Genomic DNA, 23,569 nt, shown 5'->3' with positions numbered 1-23,569 from the left:
AGCACAGGTAAGCTACTTATTGGATGATTATTATAAATAGGTTTATCAGAAGGAATGAAAAATGAGGTTTGATAACTGATTAAAATCTTGGGAATTGATTGAATTGGAATATAATTGGTTAGTAATAGCACTTTCTTGAGTAAGAGGGATTAATTATAATCTTCAATTGCTGTATGAAGCAGTGTAACTAATGTAATCTTTGTTTTTAGGTAAATAACGTTAGAGCATGGTTTTTTAGGATATGTATGGTATACTGGTGTAATTGTATTTTTTGAATTCATATTAATTTTCAGCCTAGGAATATTTAGACAATATTTTAAAGGGGTTTTAGCAGTAGTAGATAGGAACTGTGGTAAGCGGAAAATAAATCCCCGTAAAAAAAATCCTCAATAATAATTCTTAGAAAATAATTCTCCGGAATTGATTTTTTCAAAATTTTAAAATATATTATTTGAGGATATATATTCAATGGATATATTTATAGGGAATTTTTTATCCTATGTTTTGTAATTTTTAATATCTTAAAAAACGGGGATTTTATTTTCGGGGAATTATTTTCCTAGATTCTTAGCGTTATTATTGCATTTTACCATTATCGTCATTATTGTTTCTTATCACGTTTTATTAGTTCTTATTGAACTACTATATTACTTTTTATTAATTTTGTTTTCTTAATTTTATGTATTTTGTCTTAACACAAATCATTTATTATAAAAAAAATATATTATTTTATACATTTTAATAAATCATTATAATATATAAAAAACATTCAATATTAATGTAATAAATTAATCTTTAATAATAAAATGTTCACTAGAACATATAAGAGAATATTAAATGCCTTATATAATAAAATAATTTTAATTATATTTTTTAAAAATGCTAGAATAAAATTATATATAAATAAATAGATTTACAAAAAAACAAATCAATTTTCACATAGAAATAATTTCATTAAATAAATCTAATGAGGTTTGATTTGCAGGTGTATCTGTTGGGAGGTGTTCAATTGTGGTGTTTGTCTGATTGATTCATTAAAATATGATACAATCGAGATACTTCATGAAAAAATTTTTCTTTGAATTGCTCATACTTTCCAAACCCTTTGCCATTGATGGGAGAATTCATAATGTTAAATTTATATATAAATATATATTTTACTGGCTCGCAGATAGCACCATTTCAAAAAGAGCAAACATTCTTTCATCCAGCAATGTATTAATTTTAACCCACTTGCCTTTGGTATAATTTCTTTGGGACTAAAACTATCAGTAGTTTTTAGGGATGTACCGATATTTTTTATCGGATCGGGCCGATATTTCGCCCATTTTGAATATCGGTTATCGGCCAATACTAAAAAAATTCCGATCCGATCCGATAAAAAATGGCGTTTTTGAAAAAACCCATTTATTTTTATAAAAAATGGCTTTTTTTTATAAAACCCATTTATTTTTATAAAAAAATCGAAATCCATTTTTATGTTTATTTTTATAAAAAAATTGAAATCCATTTTTATGTTTATTTTTTTAATAATAATTAATTAAACATTTTGCCATATTGTTATTTTTTATAAAGGTGTCCAAACTATGAAGGATGCTATGTATAAAGATTTTACCAAACGTTTTTCCTCTATTTATAATGTTAAAATATACTTTATAGCAACAATTTTGGATCCACGATTTAAAACCATCTTTTTTTCAATTCAATCTATATCTAACTTTTATAGACAAAAACTACTTCTAGTATGCTTTGACAGTAATCCTGGTGAAATAATTAATTCATCCAGCCTAGGTAAAGAATTAAATCAATTTAATAAATATTTCATTTAAATTTTATAATTTAAACAATTTAGAAAAGGATAATCAAAATATGGAGATAAAAGAAATTCCATCAACATCAGCAATGGATTCAACTGGCATATTTAGTTTGTGGGGATCTTATGCTGATGTGGTTAAAGATAACGAGAAATCTAATAACATTACCAGTGTAAATTGTCCTTATTCCCTTGAGATTGAAAACTATCTTAATGAACCAGTTTTCAAAGCACTAAATGATAATACCCCTGCGGATCCATTGAAATATTGGGCTGTGAATTGCCAAAAATATCCAACCCTATCTAAACTTGCTCGTCAATATCTAGCAACACCTGCCACAAGTATCTCATCTGAATCTGTTTTTAGTGAAGCTGGTGATATTGACAGTCCCCATCGCCGCAGACTGACCTCAGATAAATTAGAAATTTTGGTATTTCTAAAAAGAAATCTTAGATATATTAATTTTAAATATTAATATCATAATATATGTGTTTATTACTTATTTTATTTTGTAAATAGATTAATGTTATTACTTTTTATATAAATATGTGATTTATCAATAAAAATATTTTATATACTTATTGAATTGAATATAAGCTTAAGCTATAATAACTGACCATTATAATATATTTAAATGACATGTTATGGCATAGTTAAATTATAGATGTTATACTAATAAAAAGTTATTAAAAATTAAAACCATTGGTATCTTTATAGAATACAAAATTAGATATGATATCGGATCGGTTATCGGCCAAAATCAATTTAATATTGGGAATATCGGATCGGCCTCCAAAAAGTGGTATCGGTACACCCCTAGTAGTTTTCTATCCTTTATGGTTGGTTCCATGAAATTAATGTAATCATACCATCTGTATGAGAGTTTAGAGCCAGAAGCTCCTAAAGCCTTACTCAATTTATCTTATTTAGGTTTTTAAAGTTTTTTTCTTCTTTATGCATGATACAGTTGTATCAAGCAATGGAAATTCCATCTCCAAGTTATTAAAAATATAATCATTATTCATATTACTTAAACTAATGGTTGATAAACCTTCTATTCTTATGGTCTAGATGCTACTGGCTCCAGACCATTTGTTGAGTTTCCAGTAAGGTACAAAATATTATAGTAAAATTATTATCCCTCATTTTAAAATGTGGGATGTTATCAATTAATATATCCCAAAATTATATAAATTAATATATTCTAAAATTATATAAAATATCATTTAATATATTATAAAATTATATAAATTTCAATTTATATATTTTAAATAATATAATATAAATTAATATATGAAATAAATTATATTTTTTATCCATTTTCAAATTTTAGCCCAAATTTAAATAAGTATAGAAAAAATCAAACCAGTTTGTTTTTTTATTTACGCTTGCCGTAAAAAATTCAATTTGCACCCCACCATCTAAAATGCATTATTAGCTTTTAAAACGGAGCGTTGCAAAGCTCAATTTATGCTCATTATTATACTTTTTATAAATCTGTGTTTTTAGCTTTCCTGGGGAATAAGTTAACAAAAATTTAAAAAAATGTAATTTATTTTTTCTATTTAATATTTATGTAAAATTTTAAAAAATTGGATGGAAACACATATTTTTATTTTATTTTATCCTCCAAAATCGAATAAAACCATTAAAAAAATATTACAGAACTTAAAAAATGTGATTCTTAAATTTTATTATCTCTATAGAATGAAAATTATCTGAAAATACTTTAAATGATATTTTAATTATGAAATTTAAAAAAATTTAACTTGTTGATTTTATATATAATTATATTTTGTTAATAATATTTTGTCATCTCATTTTTGAGATTTTAAAAACAAATAAAAGAGTAAAATTTATTATTGACTAGGTATATCTTAAAATTTGTTTTAGTCAAGTTACATATCCCTATAAACAGACAACTAAAGGATTAATCATAATAATACAATAATTCTAATTAGTAAAATAATATGAATTGTTAAAAGCCATTCTCAATGGCAATTTCTCATATCAATTGCCTTCCGTGAAAACATGTGTAACCTAAGTGAGACTTTTCTATATTAGTCGGATATTGTAAATTATATTACCCACAAATTAATAAATTTAATCTAATAAATATTTATTAAAAATAAATATGTAATTAGATCAATTACCAGGTCAAAGTTTCTTTTGGTTTTTCTAATTACAGTTACTTCTTGATACTATGATATGATAACGTTCATAAAAATTAGCATATAATAATTTCGAACACTTTTCTAATTTATACGATTTTTATGTCTATTATGAATACTAATACTATAGATAATTTTGATAAATCAGCTTGAAAACCAATAATTTTTAATAAAAATAAATGAATTTTGACTGGAGATCCAAAATTTAGGAATCTACATAGACAAGTAGATTTCATGTGGTCTTTAATGATGATAGATAACTTTTTCAATTCAAATAATATACTAATTCACAATATTTAATTGATAAAAAGTTAGCGGACAAGGCTACATAACTTTGTACTTAGATTTCGATCCAAAAAATTCGTATTCGTCTTCTATCAATTCTGACGACCCATTATTCAACGCTAAGGATCCTCAACTCAGAAGGAGAAAGCCCATAAAATTTTTAATTTCATCATATTCCACCAATAAATCAGAAGTCAACAAAACAATTATCAATAGCAAAAGCGAAATTTTGGACACATTAAAAAGATCATCTAATGAAAGTTTCATTTTAAGCATTTCTCATTAAGAATAATTTTTTAATTATATAAATGAAAATATATTTCAAATTCTCGAGAAAATGAGTGAACTATAAAATTTTCATTAATAAAGGAATTCATTTATAATCATTTATTATTATTCTAGGAGTGGAATTAGAAAATCCATTTTCTCATGACAACAATATAATTCCATGTAAATCATTTCCTATCGAAAGAGACATTGCCACGATGAAAGAGATGGACTTTAATCAAAAACCTAAAGACGACGATTTAACTAAAACTGCTATGCCAACCAAAGTATTAAAAAGAGTATTTCAAATATTTTTCAATTTTGCATTCATATAAGGGATATAATGGGAATGAAGCAAAACAATAAACTTAAAATCGAAATTTTCCTATATTTACTTCTGGGAAACTAATTTTTTGAGCATATAAAAATGATTAAATTTATATTAAAAAATAGTAGTTTAATTTTTTTTGCGAAAGCAATTTATATTGCTTTTATTATTTTGGACCTTCTATTTGATTTATAATATACATTGTATTCCAATCAAACTGATATCCTTTTTGTTTTAGCAATAAATCGACTCTCCCAAAATCCTATCTTCAGCCTCATCGTGGTGGGGGAGTGCCAACATCTTTTGGCGGCTAATGGAGGTCTAAAAGGTTGCCTGTTATCTGGGTCTAGGATAGGATAACCGTCTCCTCGACGGGGTGTAAAAACCACTTAAAGGGGTTGATGTTAGGAAGGGCATCCGATTGTAAAAGCCTTGCCACAAAATTTCCCTATGGTTACAACAAACCATGGGCGGGGTACAGCCCAAAATACCCTGTGGGCCTCATTATTTGCCTACGGCAAAAAGAAGGATGGGAAACTTCGTGGAACCACGATTCATGAAAATGAAACTTATGACGGCTAAACGACCTGATAATAAGTGGAGAAACAAGTTTACGGGGGATCGAGTAAGGGTCGTGACATGGAATGTTGGGAGTTGACCGAAAACTATGGAAAAGTTCAATGTATTGCTTAGAAGACATGTAGATGTGTGCTGCATACAGGAGACCAGATGGAAAGGAAATGGCGCAAGAATGATTGGCAAGACTAGTGAAAAGTATAAATTCTTTTGGCAAGGAAGTAATGATGGTAAGGCTGGAGTTGGGGTATTAGTTGCGGAGAAATTGCTAAGTAGTCGAAGTGAGAAGGCTAGATAACCAGATAATGTGGTTATCAAGATGATTTTTGGTAGAAAACTATATAATATTATCTCGACATATGTTCCTCAGGTTAGAAGAAATGAAGAAGAGAAAGATATATTTTGGGACAGTCTATTGGGGGTGACATCGAGACTGGCAAATGAAGAGGAGATTATCCTGGCTGGTGATCTGAATGGACATTTGGGAGCGATTAGTAGGGTTATGAAGGAGTACATGAGCATTCAGTTACGGCATGAGAAATCTGGAAGGGGAGGGGATTTTAGATTTTAGTGTTGCTATGGATATGATTGTCTATAATACAATGTTTAAGAAAGAATCAGAGAAGCTGGTGGCTTCTAAGTCGGGTTATACCAAAAGTGCAAGGGAATATTTGTTATTAAGGAGATGTGATAGATGTATAATAAAAAATGTGAAAGTGATACCAGGAGAGGAATGTATTAATCAGCATCGACTAGTTATAGGAGATCTCACTTTTAAAGGCGCCAGGATCACTAAAAGAAAGTTTTTGCCAAGGCTGAAGGTTTGGAAATTGAAGGAGGAGAGTGCCAGACGTCAATTCAATATGACATTGGCGATAAGGGAGGCGGAGGTGGCACAAGCATCTGGGGTAAATGACAAGTGGGAAACCATGAAGAAAGCTTGGGTGATGACAACTGAGGAGGTGTGTGGATGGACAAAAGGGCAACCTAGACCTAAGGAGACTTGGTGGTGGAATCTAGAGGTAGCAAAAGCTGTGGATGAGAAACGGAGGTGCTTCAACGAATGGTATAATAGTAAAGAAAATAGTGATAACGATATTTAAAAGATGGCGAAAAGAAATACTAAGAAATTAATAGCTAAAAAAGCGCAAGAAGACAAGAGGGAGTTTGCTAAAGAAATGGAATGCGCTAGGAATGGGAAATATGGTTCGAATAGCAAAGCAGTTGGCAAAAAAGAGGCAGGATGTGGTAAGTGTTAAATGTTTGAAAAATATGGAAAAATAGTGATTGATAGTAGTGGTATTAAGAACACCTGGAAAATCTACATGGAAGGGTTTTTGAACGAAGAAAATGAATGAGATAATAATGTTAGTTGTGCAAAGGTAGAAGACCCAGAGTGTAAATTTGGCATGGACGATATAAAAAGAGCAGTGAAAAAGATGAAAAGGCACCGGGTTTAACGATGGTGGTATCAGAAATGTTTAAAGGTTCTGAAGATTTAGGGATTGAATGGTTAATGAATTTAGCCAATCAAATTGTCACAGAAGGAACTATTCCCGAGGATTGGCGAAGAAGTATAATTATCCCAGTATATAAGGGAAAATGTGACCCTTTAGATTGCGGGTCTTACAGAGCTATTAAACTCTTAGAACATGCAATGAAAGTATTTGAGAGGGTTTTAGAGAAGCGGATAAGGGAACAAACTAAAATTGATGAAATACAGTTTGGAATTCCATCGGAGAAAGGCACGACAGATGCAATTTTTGTGGTGAGACAAATACAGAAGTATCTTGCGAAGGATAAGAATCTGTATTATTTGTTGATTTGAAAAAAGCATTTGAAAGGGTGCCGCGCGAGGTTACTAGATATGCCTTGAGAAAATCAAATGTGGAGGAATGGTTATCGCAGAGATGGCAATGTATGTGGGAGTACAAACAGCAGTATGGACAGATTATAGTGATAGTGAAAGCTTTGAGGTGAAGGTAGGACTTCATCAAGGATCCTTGCTGAGTCCATTATTATTTATCTTAGTAATGGATGTGGTGTGAAGGACTTCCTTAGGAGCTGTTGGAGTTGGACAGACGGGTCCCACCGTCGGGCAGGGGTAGATACTGTCCGTGATCGGGAGTCCCGGGATGGTCGATGATGGGGACCGGATTTGGACATCATTTTTGTCATGAAAAACTGGTAAGTCGTGAAATAAATGAAACACGTATTTATTTTAATTGGTAATTAAACAGTATGATATTATAAACAGCAAAAGAAAAAAATCAAATATTTCTTGATCACAATTCATTTTTCGAGGTCTTTATATAGACCCCTTTTTCCATCAAACAATAATAAAAAAAAGAATATTAATTTAATGTCCTGGTCCATCTCGAAAACTGGCTAGAACCAGTTTTGAGGATGAAATCAAAACAGGCTCGGTATACGTGAACAAAGAAAAAAATATAAATGATAATATGAGAAAAACACATCACTACTAAATGAACAAAGAAAACAAAAATATAAATAGTAATATAAAAAAAAACATATCACTAGAACAAAACATAATAATAATTATAAACTAGTTAAAACACAACAGGAGCTATTATAGATGACCTTGTATTAATGGCAAACAGTGAGGAGAAATTGAAGGATAAAATTAGTAAATGGAAGATGACTATGGAAGCAAAGGGCCTGAAAATAAATGCATCAAAGACGAAGGTGATGATTGGTAGGGAAAATCTAAAGATTTAGGAATCCGGTAAGTGGTCTTGTGGTATATGTCGGAAAGGAGTTGCTAGAAATTCAATCTAATGCACCAGATGCCAGAAATGGGTACATAATAGATGTAGCAGAGAAAAAGAAATTATGATGTTAGCAAGAATGACCTTTATTTGTAGAACATGCATGAAAGGGATACATAATAATGATAACGTAGAAAATGGTGGTCTGGATATTGGCTATGGGTTAACCCTAGAAAAAGTCGATAAGTTTTGTTATTTGGGTGATATGCTAAACACAGATGGTGGTGTAGATTCTGTCGTTGTTGAAAGGGTCAGACAATCTTGGAAAAAGTTTAGAATGATGTCGTCTATTCTTACAAATAAAAAAGTCTCCTGAAGTTAAATGGGAAAGATTACCTTAGCTGTGTGAGGAGTTGTTTAGTTTATGGCGGCGAAACATGGGCAATTAAAGCGACTCACGAAACCAAATTAGAAAGAACAGAGATGAAGATGATTAGATTAATGTGTGGGGTATCTCTGAGAGAGAGAAAAACTAGCAAGGAATTGCCAGCAAGATTGGGTATAGAAATGATTGGAGTGATAATGATGGTTTGGGCATGTGGAACGTATAACAAAAGATGACTGGGTAAAGAGATGCACCTTGATGAAAGTAGGAGGCACGAGACCTAGAGGAAAGCCCAAGATGACTTGGACAAATGTGATAGCGGTGGGTATGAGAAACATGAATCTTGCAAATATTGATGCTCAAGACCGTCAAAATTGGAAAAGAAAAATCAGAGGGAAAACTGGCCTACCCGGATAAACCTGGAAATCGCCATAAAACGGAGAAGAAAGAAGAATAAATCTTCAATTCTAAAAATAATTGAGAGAGGTATACATTATCAATGTTTTTTACAAATTTCATCAGATTCTATCACCAGGGTCCAAAGTTATGTACATTCAAAGTTGGATAAACAAATTTCGAAAACATGGAAAATTCGTCAAAAACATGAAGTCATTAACATATTAAAATAATTTGAGTCAAATATTGTAGTTCAAAGATGATGTTCAAAATGTCAACCATTAGTTCGAATACATGCTCATAGGCAATCTTGCCATTCAGGGATTGCTCAATACACAATTCCTTGATCAACACCATACCGTTTTTCTCAATCGATTCTATTCTGCGAAAGAGCAGTTTCTCAGCGTTTTTATATCATTAATATAATAAATTTTACATTAATAGACCTTAATAAAATCATAAACCTTAATCTTATGATCAACAGCTGATAAATTTGAAAAATCAAATATATAATTACCATTCTTTTTTAATGGTCTTTCAAGGAGTGTGTCCTCATTGTAAAAGTTTTTGAGTTAACTAAAACTCTCCACTTATGCACGAACTACCTGATAAATGTTCCCATATTCCCCAAAAATGTGACAAAATCCTTTAAACATTCCTGATAAGATATTAATTCCATCCAATAGCACCAATAACAATGTACAGATAATTTCTCACACTTAGTCTGAAAAAAGTGCCTCATCATCAAAGATTTCCTAAAGATAGTTGAAATTTACCCACAAATTTTATAATCGAATTCTTAATGTAAATAATGGCTTCAATATAAAATTATGAGACAAACTACTAACATTTTCCTATAAATATCTCACCCCTCCCAAATCCTAATATTTCTCTATTTAATTACATTAAACACAACTTGGAAAATTTTGACTTCTTCCCCATGTCTGATTATTACATACATAAGAGATGTAATTATAAGGATGATAACAATCAACTCATCGTTGCAATAAAATATTAAAAGAAATCAATGAGGATGACCCATCCATTGAAAATAAATTACAAAATGCTCATATCTTATTTTTGCTTCGCAATCTTTACCCGAGAGCAGAAAATACAAAGACAAATATAGTTAAATAATCTTTTGTTCTTTCGGTAGTTTCGGACATTTGAGGATCATTTTGGTCTCAAGCCCTAAAGTTATTCATAACAAAGGTTACCTTTAATTACAAGGGATCCAAAAGAGGGCGTTCTCTTGCGTCAAAAATTATCGATCGAAATTTGCTGATCCAACTGTATATCTTATAAATGGGTCATTAAGCTCCACCGACTTAACCTTAATATTTATTTTTTAAATATTTTTTTTTTAAATATATATTTTTATAGATTTAGTTATTTTTAAAAATATATATTTTTATATATACGGTTATATTTCTTGAAAATAAAAATAATTTTTACACAAAACATAAAATGTTTGATTTAATCATTCCAACCCTATTTCTAACTCATGTATATTGGACTGGGCTTTATTTTGCACATATCTAATGCATACTACAAGGGTTAAAGGGGCCTTGCGACTATTTTGGTAAAAATATGATGGACTGAAGGCTTACCTTTTTTTAAACGTGGTCGGCCTTTGAAAAATAAAATAGAAAATAATGTTTTCTTTAAGTATGATTATTAAAATTTATCTCTTAAATTGGGACAATTTGTATTTAACTTGTTATTAAAAATGGGTTTAATTTATGTTTTTCAATTAAAAATTTTAGGCCCTGGTGCTGACCAAAAATAAAAATTGCAGTGCTCACGCCTAAATATAAATGAATAAATTCGGGCCTGGCTTGGGCTTAAAATAAATATTTTAAATTTGAACCGAGCTTGGGTTGAAAATGATAAATATGCAGGGTTCTAACTTTTGTTAACAAAAAATTATAATTAGAAAGAAGATCACCCAGAACAAAACAACATTTTGGATGATAAAAATCGCTATATTTTACCCCGTCCGAATTCTATTTATAGTTTGCAACACGGAACAGATCGAAGTTCTATTTTGACCGATTTAAATGATAGATTTAATCATTTGACCAATCTAAATTTCCGTTTTTTGGCATCAAATGCACCTTCTACGTGTTCGGATTCTTTGAATACCAATAAACAAAAATTTATTCTGAATCAACCTGTAAGTTCTTCGTACAATACCCCTAAAAATGACTGCATAGGAATATTGTGGAGTCAGGTATTAAAGGACATCATATACTTAGCCTACCCTACAGAAATTGTCATGTTAATGTTAACGACCACTCATCCTACATGCCCTAACTATAATTTAGTCAATTTGGGTGCCCTGGCCACCAGAAAGAAGAAAAATTATATGAAAAGCGTTATTCTAGCTACCAGAGACAATCCCATTGTCAAAGTAAAGTGGCGTTAAAATCAGAATATGGAACTTGGACGAAAAAGAGTTCTAGTTCTGAATTTTTAAAAAAGTGATTCTGGTTCCTGTTCCTAAAATTTTGACAAGTGTTGCTGTTCCTAAATTAGATACGGTTCAAGGTTCTGGTAAATTTAAAATAGGTTTTAGTTCTTACAAATTTTAAAACAGGGTTTCATGTTCTGGTTCCTAATTTATCAGGGTTCTTGTGGTTCTAAATTATGTTTTAAATATTTATATCATTCTAGAAATCCGAGCGAATTTACCACCAAAATTATTTTATGTAAAATGTTTTATATTAATTGCATTTTCACCAGGTTCTAACAATATCGGGCACCGCGGCCTTCACTCATTCATTCAATGAAACTTTGTTTGTGATTTACGAAGATGGATCGATTCGAGTATGTTATCAACACGAACTCGCTTCTTTCTTCTATGCAAATCAGAGTTTATTATATGAATATATTATTTCCCAAATCGAAAACACATTTTTATAATATCGGTTTTGTTCTATTTATTTACTATAGTTTCTATAAAAATTTACGAAGAAAACATCATGGATTAAGTGGGGAATCTTATGATAGTAAAATAGAAAGTAATACTTAATAACTCGACTTTTTTGATGTAAAGGAATTAGACTTATTTTATATTTAATTTAAACATGAGTTATATATTATATATTTGAAAGTACAAGCTTTTAAGCTCTCATGTCAAAAATATGGAATAATTTATGTTATAAAGAAATGAGTTATTTAGTATAATGAATATTTTTGTGCCTAATACTTTTTTTAATTATAATTCTATTTAACAGTCTATTGTTCCACATCTGATATGGAAGATATTTACAATTTTATGACCAAAAAATTTGAAAAAGAAGATAAAGATCCCATTTCAATTGTGTCATCTTTTACGGATGCTTGTAATAATGCTGAATACCTTCATTTAACAAGTAAGTCCACTTTGTCAAGTGGACTTAAGCATATAAAAGTTCATGGGGCTGCTATATCCCCATTTTCTTGCAATAAAATTGTAATCTTAATATCGACTATAAATAAATCCAAATCCAATAATGAGAGTTCTGAGTTTTTGGCTAAAAGCAAGCTAAACACCCATTTGATAGTATGGGAAATGAATATCAAAGAAAAATACAAGGATTTTTTCAAGCCCAACTATAGGAAGGTATATCATTCTAGTTTATAAAATGTATTTTAAAATTTAGTATAAACATATTTAATGTCGTTAAATTTTTTTTTTACCAAATTCCATTTATTCTATAGAACAATGTAAAACTCATTCCTCAGCCTAATATTTTTTACCCTGCCGCTTCTGAAATATCAAGCGACACCCCAAATAGATCCACAACTAAAGAAACATCTTTACATTCTTTTTCATACTTCATAAATAAATTGGTGTCAAAAAGTAATGGTTTTATGCCCAGCGAAAACGACCATTATATTGAGGTTAGCATAAATATTAAGATTAAATATAGACTGAATATTATACCTATACTCTACAGTTTTTGATGACAGGTCTGTATCAACATTTATCACCAAGGCCTAAGGTTATTAGTATTCTTTCCTCTCTAATTGGTTTTGATCAATTTGCCAATCGCTCGAAGAATATTATTTTGGCTGTTGGTAAGTATAGATATATATTCATTTTATCTATAATTTATATATAGGTTCGGAGTTCGGAACTATACAAATTATTAATTTATCTAAAAACACACTTATAGCTGAATTTAGTCACATTCACGAAAATCCTATTAAGTAATGTAATAATTATTTCAAATTAAAAAAATTATGTTTAATAGATTCATTCATTGGACATCTAATAATACTCTGTTATCATTTTCACATGATATACCTCATTCGTTTAAAATAGATGGAAATACTACATTTTTTAAAAACGATATCATATATCTAAACGTACTAACGGGTAAGAATAAATGATATATATATTTCATATTAAATCAATGAAGGTTTTAACCACGACCACGCTCAATTTTTAATTTTTTTTGTACAATGTGTTAATTACTTTAAAAAAACCCTTATTTCCGGAGATAAGAGCTCCTCATAAAAAATCGTGAAAATGCTCATAATTAATTTTGGTTAGAGCAGTCATTCGAATTTTATTATACAACTTAATAATACTTCTTTAATATGACATAATATGTAATCTAATCAGTTTATTACTAAAATCTGGGAATGATCATAGGAATTTAAAGTAGTTACTAAATTGACTGCTTTATATTTGTAAAATCTTTTAGATTGGGCCAAGTACTCATCAGTTATGACTTAATCGGCTAAAATTCATTAAATTTAAAATACTAATTATAATATAGTAACTCCAATAAGGTCTATTTTTTGGAATGTAACGACAAAAGTAAGAAGTTACCTTTTAAAATAAGTTAAATATTTTATTTCTTTAGTTACGATGATTTCCCAAATTTAAAATGCTTGATCATTATATAATATGTTTTACTTACATCAAACGTTCTTATAGAATATTTGTTTAGTCTAGGGAAGCTTATTTTGGGAGAAAAACAAGCACGCTTAGCTAAGGCATATGATACCTCGAACTTTGTCAATAACTCTAACCCTCTTCTTCTTCCAGTATATTGCCATGCCCACCCAACCCCAGCCAATCTATATTTCTACAGACGAGTTGGTTAATGCAATTAATTCTTTTAATAAAATTTAGTAGGTGGCTTAGACGAGGTTAGACCCTCTCATTTTCAATTTTCATCAAATAAAAATAATTCTTTCCACACATCTTTAACCAACGTATTAGTTAACTTTTGTAATAATATATTAAATCGAGATATTCACATACAAATTCATCAAATAAATTTTGGTGCCCGCCTTTTAGCAGTATCAAAGTCGGATGGTGGCATTCTTCCAATAGCTATAGGGTCTTTTTAAGAAAGTTAATTGCTAAGTAAAACTATTTATTCTAGATCTATGTTATTTAAATAGGGAAATCTTATGCTGGCCACTATATTATATTCATAAAGTCATTAAATACTTCGACTCGCTCTTGATCTCCTTCACTAAAACCAAAACTTGCTTTTAAATAGCAAACCTTCTGATTTAGTCGGTTTCAAAATAGGGACACGCGATAAATTAACCATATTTGGTCTATATCGAAAGAAACTTTTGATAAAAAATTTTAAAAACTTTTTGAAATGTGTGAAATTTTTAAAGGATAATGATATATGAAATTAGTTACTTGCTAAACAACGACCAAAATTTATTAAAATGCAAGACACATTTATTTTTAATATACAATAACAGAATGTGGTCTAGCCCGATCTAATATACATCATCCCCCCCCCGGCGGAATCACCTAAGCTTTAGATAAAAATATGATCCTTATTGGATTCAAACCCAGAACTATCGGATTGTGATATACGCACTGAACCGACTAGACCACATACGCTAGTCGAATCAAATTTTTTTATATTAGGATAAAATTACAACGCTATCTAATATTTTAATAAAACACATAAAAATCAATAATGTTCAATTATACATCATGCATTTTTTAATACCAACTTGCGTATCGAAGTTAATTTTTAATTCGTAAATGTCTATACATATAAAAAAAATTACATATTTTTAGGTCCTTTTTTTTTTAAAAAAAAACTATTTTTATTGATAAATGAAATGTATCAAAATAATTTATTGTGAAATATTAATTTAATATTATCAGATATGTATGGTGGATTCCATCTCTCCTTAAATCCTACCTTCAGCCTCATCGTGGCGGGGGAGTGGCAACGTCTTTTGGCGGCTAATGGAGGTCTAAAAGGTTCCCTGTGATCTGGGTCTAGAATAGGATCACCGTCTCCCCGACGGGGTATAAAAACCACTTAAAGAGGTTGATGTCAGGAAGGGCATCCGATTGTAAAAACCTTGCTACAAAATTTCCCTATGGTTACAACAAAGCATGGGCGGGGTACAACCCAAAGTACCCCGTGGGCCTCCTCATCCGCCTACGACAAAAAGAAGGATGGGAAACCTGGTGGAACCACTATTCATGAAAATGAAACTTATGACGGCTATAAACGACCTGATAAAAAGTGAGTGGAGAAACCAGTTTACGGGTGATCGAGTTAGGGTCGTGACATGGAATGTTGGGAATATGACGAGAAGAGCGGGAGAAGTCGTCGATGTATTGCACAGAAGGCATATAGATGTGTGCTGCATACAGAAGACTAGATGGAAAGAAAATGGGACCAGAATGATTGGCAAGACCAGCGAAAAGTATAAATTCTTTTGGCAAGGAAGTAATGATGGTAAGGCTGGAGTTGGGGTATTAGTTGCAGAGAAATTGGTAAGTAGTCAAAGTGAGAAGGCTAGACAACCAGATAATGGTTATCAAGATGATTTTTGGTAGAAAGCTATATAATATTATCTCGGCATATGTTCCTCAGGTTGGAAGAAGTGAAGAAGAGAAAGATATATTTTGGGACAGTCTATTGGAAGTGACATCGAGACTGGCAAATGAAGAGGGGATTATCCTGGCTGGTGATCCGAATGGACATGTGGGAGCGAGTAGTGAGGGTTATGAAGGAGTACATGGAGGGTTCAGTTATGGCATGAGAAATTTGGAAGGAGAGAGGATTTTAGATTTTAGTGTTGCTATGGATATGATTGTCTATAATACAATGTTTAAGAAAGAATCAGATAAGCTGGTGACTTATAAGTCGGGTAGTACCAAAAGTGCGGTGGATTACTTGTTATTAAGGAGATGTGATCGATGTATAGTAAAAAATGTGAAAGTGATACCGGGAGAGGAATTTATAAATCAGCATCGACTAGTTGTAGGAGATCTCACTCTTAAAGGTGCCAGGGTCACTAAAAGAAAGTTTGTCCCAAGGCTAAGGGTTTGGAAATTGAAGGAGGAGAGTGCTAGACGTCAATTCAATATGGCATTGGCGATTAGGGAGGTGGAGGTGGCACAAGCATCTGGGGTGAATGACAAGTGGGAAGCCATGAAGAAAGCCTGGGTAATGACAACTGAGGAGGTGTGTGGATGGAAAAAGGGCCGCCCAGACATAGGGAGACTTGGTAATGGAACCCGGAGGTAGCGAAAGCCGTGGATGAGAAACGGAGGTGTTTCAAAGTATGGTATAATAGCAAAGAAAATAGTGATAATGATATTTACAAGATGGCTAAAAGAAATGCTAAGAAATTAATAGCGAAGGCTCAAGAAGAAAAAAGACACGAGTTTGCTAAAGAAATGGAATGCGCTGATGAAATTGGAAATATGGTTCGAATGGCAAAACAGATGTCAAAAAAGAGGCAGGATGTGATAGGTGTAAAGTGTTTGAAAAATATGGAAGGAAAAATGGCGATTGATGGTAGTGGTATTAAGAACACCTGGAAGATTTACATGAAAGGACTTTTGAATGAAGAAAATGAATGGGATAATAATATTAGTTGTGCAAAGATAGAAGGTCCAGGGTGTAAATTTAGCAAGGACGAGATAAAGAGAGCAGTGAAAAAGATGAAGAAAAGGAAGGCAACGGGTTTAACTATGGTGGTATCAGAGATGTTTAAAGGTTCTGATGATTTAGGGATTGAATGGTTAATGAATTTAGCCTATCAAATTGTCTCATAAGGTACTATTCCCGAGGACCTTCGAAGAAGTATAATTATCCCAGTATACAAGGGGAAAAGTCATCCTTTAGATTGCGGGTCTTACAGAGCTATTAAACTCTTGAAACATGCAATGAAAGTATTTGAGAGAATGTTAGAGAAGCGGTTAAGGGAACAAATTAAAATTGATGAAATGCAGTTTGGTTTTACATCGGAAAAAGGCACGACAGATGCAAGTTTTGTTGTGAGACAAATTCAGGAGAAGTATCTTGCGAAGGAAAAGAAACTCTATATGCGTTTGTTGATTTGGAGAAAGCATTTGATAGGGTGCCGCGTGAGATAACTAGATGGGCCTTGAGAAAATCAGGTGTGGAGGTTTATGTTGGAGCACAAACAACTGTACGGACAGATTATGGTGATAGTGACAGCTTTGAGGTGAAGGTAGGACTTCATCAAGGATCCTTGCTGAGTCCATTATTATTTATCTTAGTAATGGATGTGGTGGCTAGAGAAATGCGTGAAGGACTTCCCTAAGAGATATTATATGCAGATTACCTTGTATTAATGGCAAACGGTGAGGGAGAATTTAGGGATAAAGTTAGTAAATGGAAGATGACTATGGAAGCAAAGGGCCTGAAAATGAATGCATCTAAAACAAAGGTGATGATTGGTGGGGAAAATCTAAAGATAGAGGAATCCGATAAGTGGCCTTGTGATGTATGGAGTTGCTAGAAATTCTATCCAATGCACCAGATGCCAGAAATGGGTACATAAAAGATGTAGCGGGAAGAAAGGCAGTTTGATGTTAGAAAGAATGACCTTTATTGTAGAACATGCATGAAAGGGATACATAATAATGATAACCTAAAAAATGGTGGTCTAGATATTGGCAATGGGTTAACCCTAGACAAAGTGGATAAGTTTTGTTATTTAGGTTATATGCTAAACGCAGATGGTGGTGTAGATTCTGCCGTTGTTGCAAGGATCAGACAAGCTTGGAAGAAGTTCAGAGAGATGTCGTCTATTCTTACAAATCAAAAAGTTTCTCTGAAGTTAAAGGGTTAAGTTTACGTAAGCTATGTGAGGAGTTGTTTAGTTTATGGTGGTGAAACATGGGCAATGAAAGCGACTCACGAAGCCAAATTAGAAAGAACAGAGATGAGGATGGTTAGATGGAAATGTGGGGTATCTCTGAGAGAGAGAAAAACTAGCAAGGAATTGCGAGCAAGATAGGTATAGAAATGATTGGTATGGTATTGCGACGAAATAGACTAAGATGGTTTGGGTATGTGGAACGTATGACAAGAGATGACTGGGTAAAGAGATGCACAATGATGGAAGCAGGAGGATCAAGACCTATAGGAAGACCCAAGATGACGTGCACAAATGTGATAGCGGCGGATATGAGAAGCATGAATCTTACAAGTATTGATGCTCAGGACCGTCAAAAATGGAAAAGAAAAATCAGAGGGAAAACTGGCCAACCCAGGTAAACCTGGAAATCGCCATAAAACGGAGAAGAAGATATGGTGAATTCCATATCAAATCAACCAAGGTTTCAACCCGACCCCCTTCAATTTTTCTTAAATTTTGTATACTAGTAGTATATACTATAACTAAGAAAAAAATGAAATTTTACCTTCCAACATACCCGCTAAGATATGGCCGTTTAAAGCGCGGAAAAATGGTACATTTTTGACAAAATGCACCTCGTTTATTTTCAAATATCTCGAGTAATAATTAAGTAAAAAATAATTTAAATTTTATTTTGTAGCTTAATAAAAGTTCTTTAAAATGACAAAAATAAATATGATGGACATTTTATTAATATCGAAAACCGGATGTGTAAAACCGGAAATGGCCTTAGAAAAAAAAGGTATTTTTTAAAAAAAATTTTTTCCTGTAGATAGATATCACACTGCTTTTTATTTCTACAAAATCCTAGACTGGGTTAAACATGGGTTTAGGAGTTATCACTCTTTATATGGCTAAAATTTATCAAATTTAACATTAATATCATCATATTTTAATTTAACGAATAGTTATGAAATAATGTTAATTCAAAAATTATGTCTAAATGATAATCCCTTACTTTTTTTTATCTTTATCAAAATTTTTGAGAAGTGGCTGGAATAATCAGCTTTGTTTAACACTTTAGTTAAATTTTGTCTAGAAGTTACTTGACAAAATAATTCTAAAGATATTTATAACTTTATTTGCCTTAAATTGCATTACATATAATACAATCAAAAATTTATAATTAAAATATATCATATATTATAATCATCCAAGGAATTTTAATAAATTATGATTTTTGTTTTCGTCTAGGGGAATAAAAGCTTCGAACTTTGTGTTCCAGAAATTCTCTTTGCTCTCAAAAATCTGCTTTCAAGATGACTTTCTATGTTCATATATTCATTATTGCTCACAAATATATAATTTACCCCTTTGATATTATTTCTTGCATAGTTAAATAAATCTATTGTTGTCAATATGTGATGTTCATATAAACGTTGCAAGCTTGCTCGAGCTGCTAACCGTTTAGTAAGGGCCCCCAAAATGTCGCATGGACTTTTACCTTGTGCGGTTTGAAAAAATGTCACTCAGCCTTTATCCCAAAATCATTTTCATGATTGTAGAGATTAATGAAATATTTTTATATAGGTTACTGTTCCATCAGAAAAATAATAAATTTTAGCCACTCTATTAAACCCTTCCCTTAAGAATACGATCAATTTTTAAAATAAATAAAATTAACACTTTAAACAATCTGATATAACCACTAAATTTACATGTTTTATTATGTTGTTCTCACGGTATTAAATTATAAGAGTTGATAGTGGCTTGATTATTGGTCTGATTTAATACTTGTGCATGGTTCTGCACCACAAATGCATAATTTTCTGAAAAGTCTGCAATAACTAAGAATTCGCCAACATTTAAATTGAATTTTAAAAAGTTTCGAATTAATGATTATCGTGAAACTATAAACAAATGAGGAATTAAATTGTTAATTATTCAATTAAATAATCTACAAATTCGTCAGCGGATTTTGTCAGTTGTTTTGCTATCCATTGTTTGAATGTTTTATAATCTCTAAATTCTCGTCAAATAATATATTAAGCCTTTCTTTTAATTTTACATGGGGGAAAATTTATTGTTGAATTTCAATTTTGGTAGATTATTTTATGCTAAATAAAATATTTAAAATTATTTTGTCAAGTAATTTTAATTTCGAGATAAAATTTAACTAAAGTTTTAAACAGCTCATTATCCCAGCCATCTCTCAATTTTTTTTTATAAAGATAAAAAAAGTAAGGGCCTATCATTTAGACATAATTTTTAAATTAACATTATTTCATAACTATTCATTAAATTAAAATATCATGATATTAATGTTTTGTTCAATTTTAGCCATATAAAGAGTGATAACTCCTAAACCCATGTTCATCCCAGTCTAGGATTTTGTACAAATATAAAGCAGTATGATATCTATCTACAAAAAAAATTTGAAAAAAACCTTTTTTTTCTATGGCTATTTCCGGTTTTACACATCCGGTTTTCGATATTAACAAAATGTTCATCATATTTATTTTTATGTCATTTTAAAGAACTTTTATTAAGCTACAAAATAAAATTCATATTATTTTTCTAACTTAATTATTACTCGAGATAAATGTACCATTTTTCCGCGCTTTAAACCGCCATATCTTAGCGGGTAAACAGTGTTGGAAGGTAAAATTTTATTTTTTTCTTAGTTATAGTATATACTACCAGTATACAAAATTTAAGAAAAATTGAAGGGGGTCGGGTTGAAAATCGACTTTTTTTTGTTGATTTGATATGGAATTCACCATATATATGTTTTTCTATTTTTATAAATTGTAAATAAATTGTAATAACATATTTTAAATGGACTCTTTCCAAGTTGGCTGGAAAATTTGGCGGGCTAGATCTTTTTCCACTTCATCCCATATTCATATCATCTTTCGCCTTTTGGTGAATAACTTCATGATATTGGCTTCATATCACCTACCAACAATTTATAAAATTGTTATGAGATTAATACATGGAAATAAAGTATCCTAATAAACATTAGTTATTGACCATAAACACTTTTTCCAACCCTTATTAGAAAACTTTAATGCTGATATTCTATTCCCCCAACCTTCCCCTCAGATTTGATACAACTCCAGTCCAACAACAAATTAGGAGGTCACGAATGGTTGAAGGCCATTCCCAGGGCAATCTCTTAACAAGCGAACAATTGAAAGTTTCCATAGATATACGACTAGGATGTAACATACATAGGCTAACCACATAATTGCATAGATTGTAACACTTTGATTACCTCTATTGGGGATGAGGGGGAGGTTATGGACTTCGCTGTTTATTCAATCAAGGGTGACACCAATGTTATACCTCAATATTTCTAATAAGTCGGAGCCTAAAAGCAGCTTACACACCAGAGGATAGTCTGAAATCTGATGAAATTTAGTCAAAAAATGAATGCATAAAGCTTCATAACTCTTAGATTAGTTCTCGACTCAATATAGATTTTTTACAAATATAAAGCATAATTGTAAAAAAGTAAAAAATTGATATTTTCCTATGGCCATTTTTTGTTTTCTATTTCCTGTTTTTATGAATAATTACACATCTTGGTCAATTATTTCCTAAGATATTTGTAAATAAATACGTTTTTCCCAATCATATATTTTTAAGAGCCTATATACCCTTAAGTAAACGGAATTGGGAATTAAGATTTTTTTCTTCTTAAAATTATACTGTCATACAAAATTTTTTAAAAATTTAAAGGTGTCGAGTTGAAAATGACTTTTGTTAGATTTTAAAAAAGATCAACACTTGGCATGCTAGGTTTTAGATAAGAAATAATCTTGATAATTGTAATAAGTCCTTATTTATTCTTAAATTAATAATTATATCACAAGAATTTTTTATGTATTTAAAATCGTTTTTTAAATCCTTTATATAAGATAAAAAGTAAATATATTATATGGCATTGTATTAGTCAATTTAAAAAATTAATTGTATTATATAATAATAATATATAAAGTCTTTTGGCCTAATAACTTGTCCTAAAGGTTTAAATGATCATTTTCTTCTATTACAATTAAGAACTAATATTATAATTTTAGCAATTATTACGATATTAATAGTATTATTTATATAATAATACGAGAGAATAACAATATATGTGATTTACTAGTTTTTTTATGAGATTTGTCTATTTATTTTATAAATGACGTTTCTAATTTCGATATAGATTAATATTATAAGAATATCGCAATTAAAATTAATAGTCATTAAAAGATATTTTAGACTACTTAAAATAAAATACTGTTATATAATTATAACTTTCAGAAACTTATTATTCTTAACTGATTAAAGGTTATAGTTACGGCATAAGATCTGGACAGAAAGACACTTCGACCGTTAAATTAATTAAGGCCTCAGCTTCCGGAGATTATTTGATCTTAACATTCTTGGACCATATTGCACAGCCTCCAGAACTATGGAATTTAAAAACGTTTACTCTGGTTAGGCGATTTCCCAAAAACTTTCCCAAAATAATTAATTTGGTATAGATTTTTTTGTAATACTTTTATTTATTAATAGTTTATTCTATAATTCATATTTCTTTCGTTAAAGAAACAGCCAATTCGTCCGTCCTTGACTCACTTTCATCTTAAATAAACTTAATTGTATTAACTGTATTTCCTCATAATTAAAAATGTTTTATTCATACGAACTATGATATTCCATTCACCCATTATAAATGAGAGTACTAATATATGCTCAATTCCTTCTCTTAACTATTGCCTATCATATTTTATTTTCCACCAAGTTTACTTTTAAGAATAAAACTTCTTAAAAGTTAAAATAGTTTATTGAAACCGAGCTTTCTTTAAAATATTTATTATAATTTATCGAAGATGAACATTTATTTTCATTTTTTTTTCTATCTTTTTTGAACAAATTTAAAATTAGGATTTTTTTTATGGGATTTGAACTTAGATCATTCGTTTTAGAGCCTGTTACTCAACCCGTGTGTATATGTTTTAGTAATCTTTAAGGATGGATAGAGCACAATAAGAATATAGAGTAAAAAAATGGGAATTCAATGGTTAAATATATATTATTAATTATTTATCTTGCTTGTTAAAATGTACTAAAAAAACTGTTTTAGAAGAAAATATACTATTATATTCTCATAATAATCATGATATTTATGAAGTAAATTAATTACTTTTTCTAAAGAAATTTTTTCAAAGTCGTGCCATTAATATTAATAAAGAAAAATAATGAGCAAAATCAAACTGATTCGATCTTAACTTCCATACACGATAAATTTCCTTTTTCCAAATAATCGAACAATTTTATCAATGGGAATAACATTGTTTACAGAATTAGATATTGATAATGTTAATAAATACGTTTGCACTTTCTTTATTTCATTAATTTATCGAAATTATTAATTTGTTATTTGATAAAACCATTTTATTTATTTTTTACATTTTAAATTTCGCTTAGTTCTTCCTTTTTTTAAATTTTAATTTTTT

The 23,569-nt window shown here is 30.4% G+C and overlaps 1 protein-coding gene across 12 annotated transcripts in view; it reads left to right on the top strand.

The window, feature by feature from the left end:
- Nucleotides 1-23,569, top strand: part of LOC135925090 (WD repeat-containing protein 11-like) — a 129,564-nt gene that overhangs the window by 25,779 nt on the left and 80,216 nt on the right. For all 12 annotated transcript variants that reach the window (XR_010571522.1, XR_010571521.1, XR_010571524.1 and 9 more), the window contains 10 exons: nucleotides 4,297-4,530; nucleotides 4,673-4,824; nucleotides 10,888-11,364; nucleotides 11,697-11,826; nucleotides 12,191-12,558; nucleotides 12,657-12,839; nucleotides 12,896-13,016; nucleotides 13,061-13,148; nucleotides 13,193-13,317; nucleotides 22,398-22,588. Coding sequence is in view for 8 of the 12 variants with exons in the window: in XM_065460258.1 (XP_065316330.1) it covers nucleotides 4,297-4,530; nucleotides 4,673-4,824; nucleotides 10,888-11,364; nucleotides 11,697-11,826; nucleotides 12,191-12,558; nucleotides 12,657-12,839; nucleotides 12,896-13,016; nucleotides 13,061-13,148; nucleotides 13,193-13,317; nucleotides 22,398-22,588 (2,069 nt within the window). In the remaining 4 variants the exon portion in view is untranslated. The remainder of the gene's footprint in view (nucleotides 1-4,296; nucleotides 4,531-4,672; nucleotides 4,825-10,887; nucleotides 11,365-11,696; nucleotides 11,827-12,190; nucleotides 12,559-12,656; nucleotides 12,840-12,895; nucleotides 13,017-13,060; nucleotides 13,149-13,192; nucleotides 13,318-22,397; nucleotides 22,589-23,569) is intronic.

The sequence above is a fragment of the Gordionus sp. m RMFG-2023 genome, chromosome 2, assembly GCF_954871325.1.
Source record: "Gordionus sp. m RMFG-2023 chromosome 2, tfGorSpeb1-WG-v2, whole genome shotgun sequence".
Classification (NCBI taxonomy): Eukaryota; Metazoa; Nematomorpha; class Gordioida; order Chordodea; family Parachordodidae; genus Gordionus; species Gordionus sp. m RMFG-2023.
The sequence above is the reverse complement of the archived record's forward strand: the minus strand, read 5'-3'. Positions and strand labels throughout refer to the sequence as shown.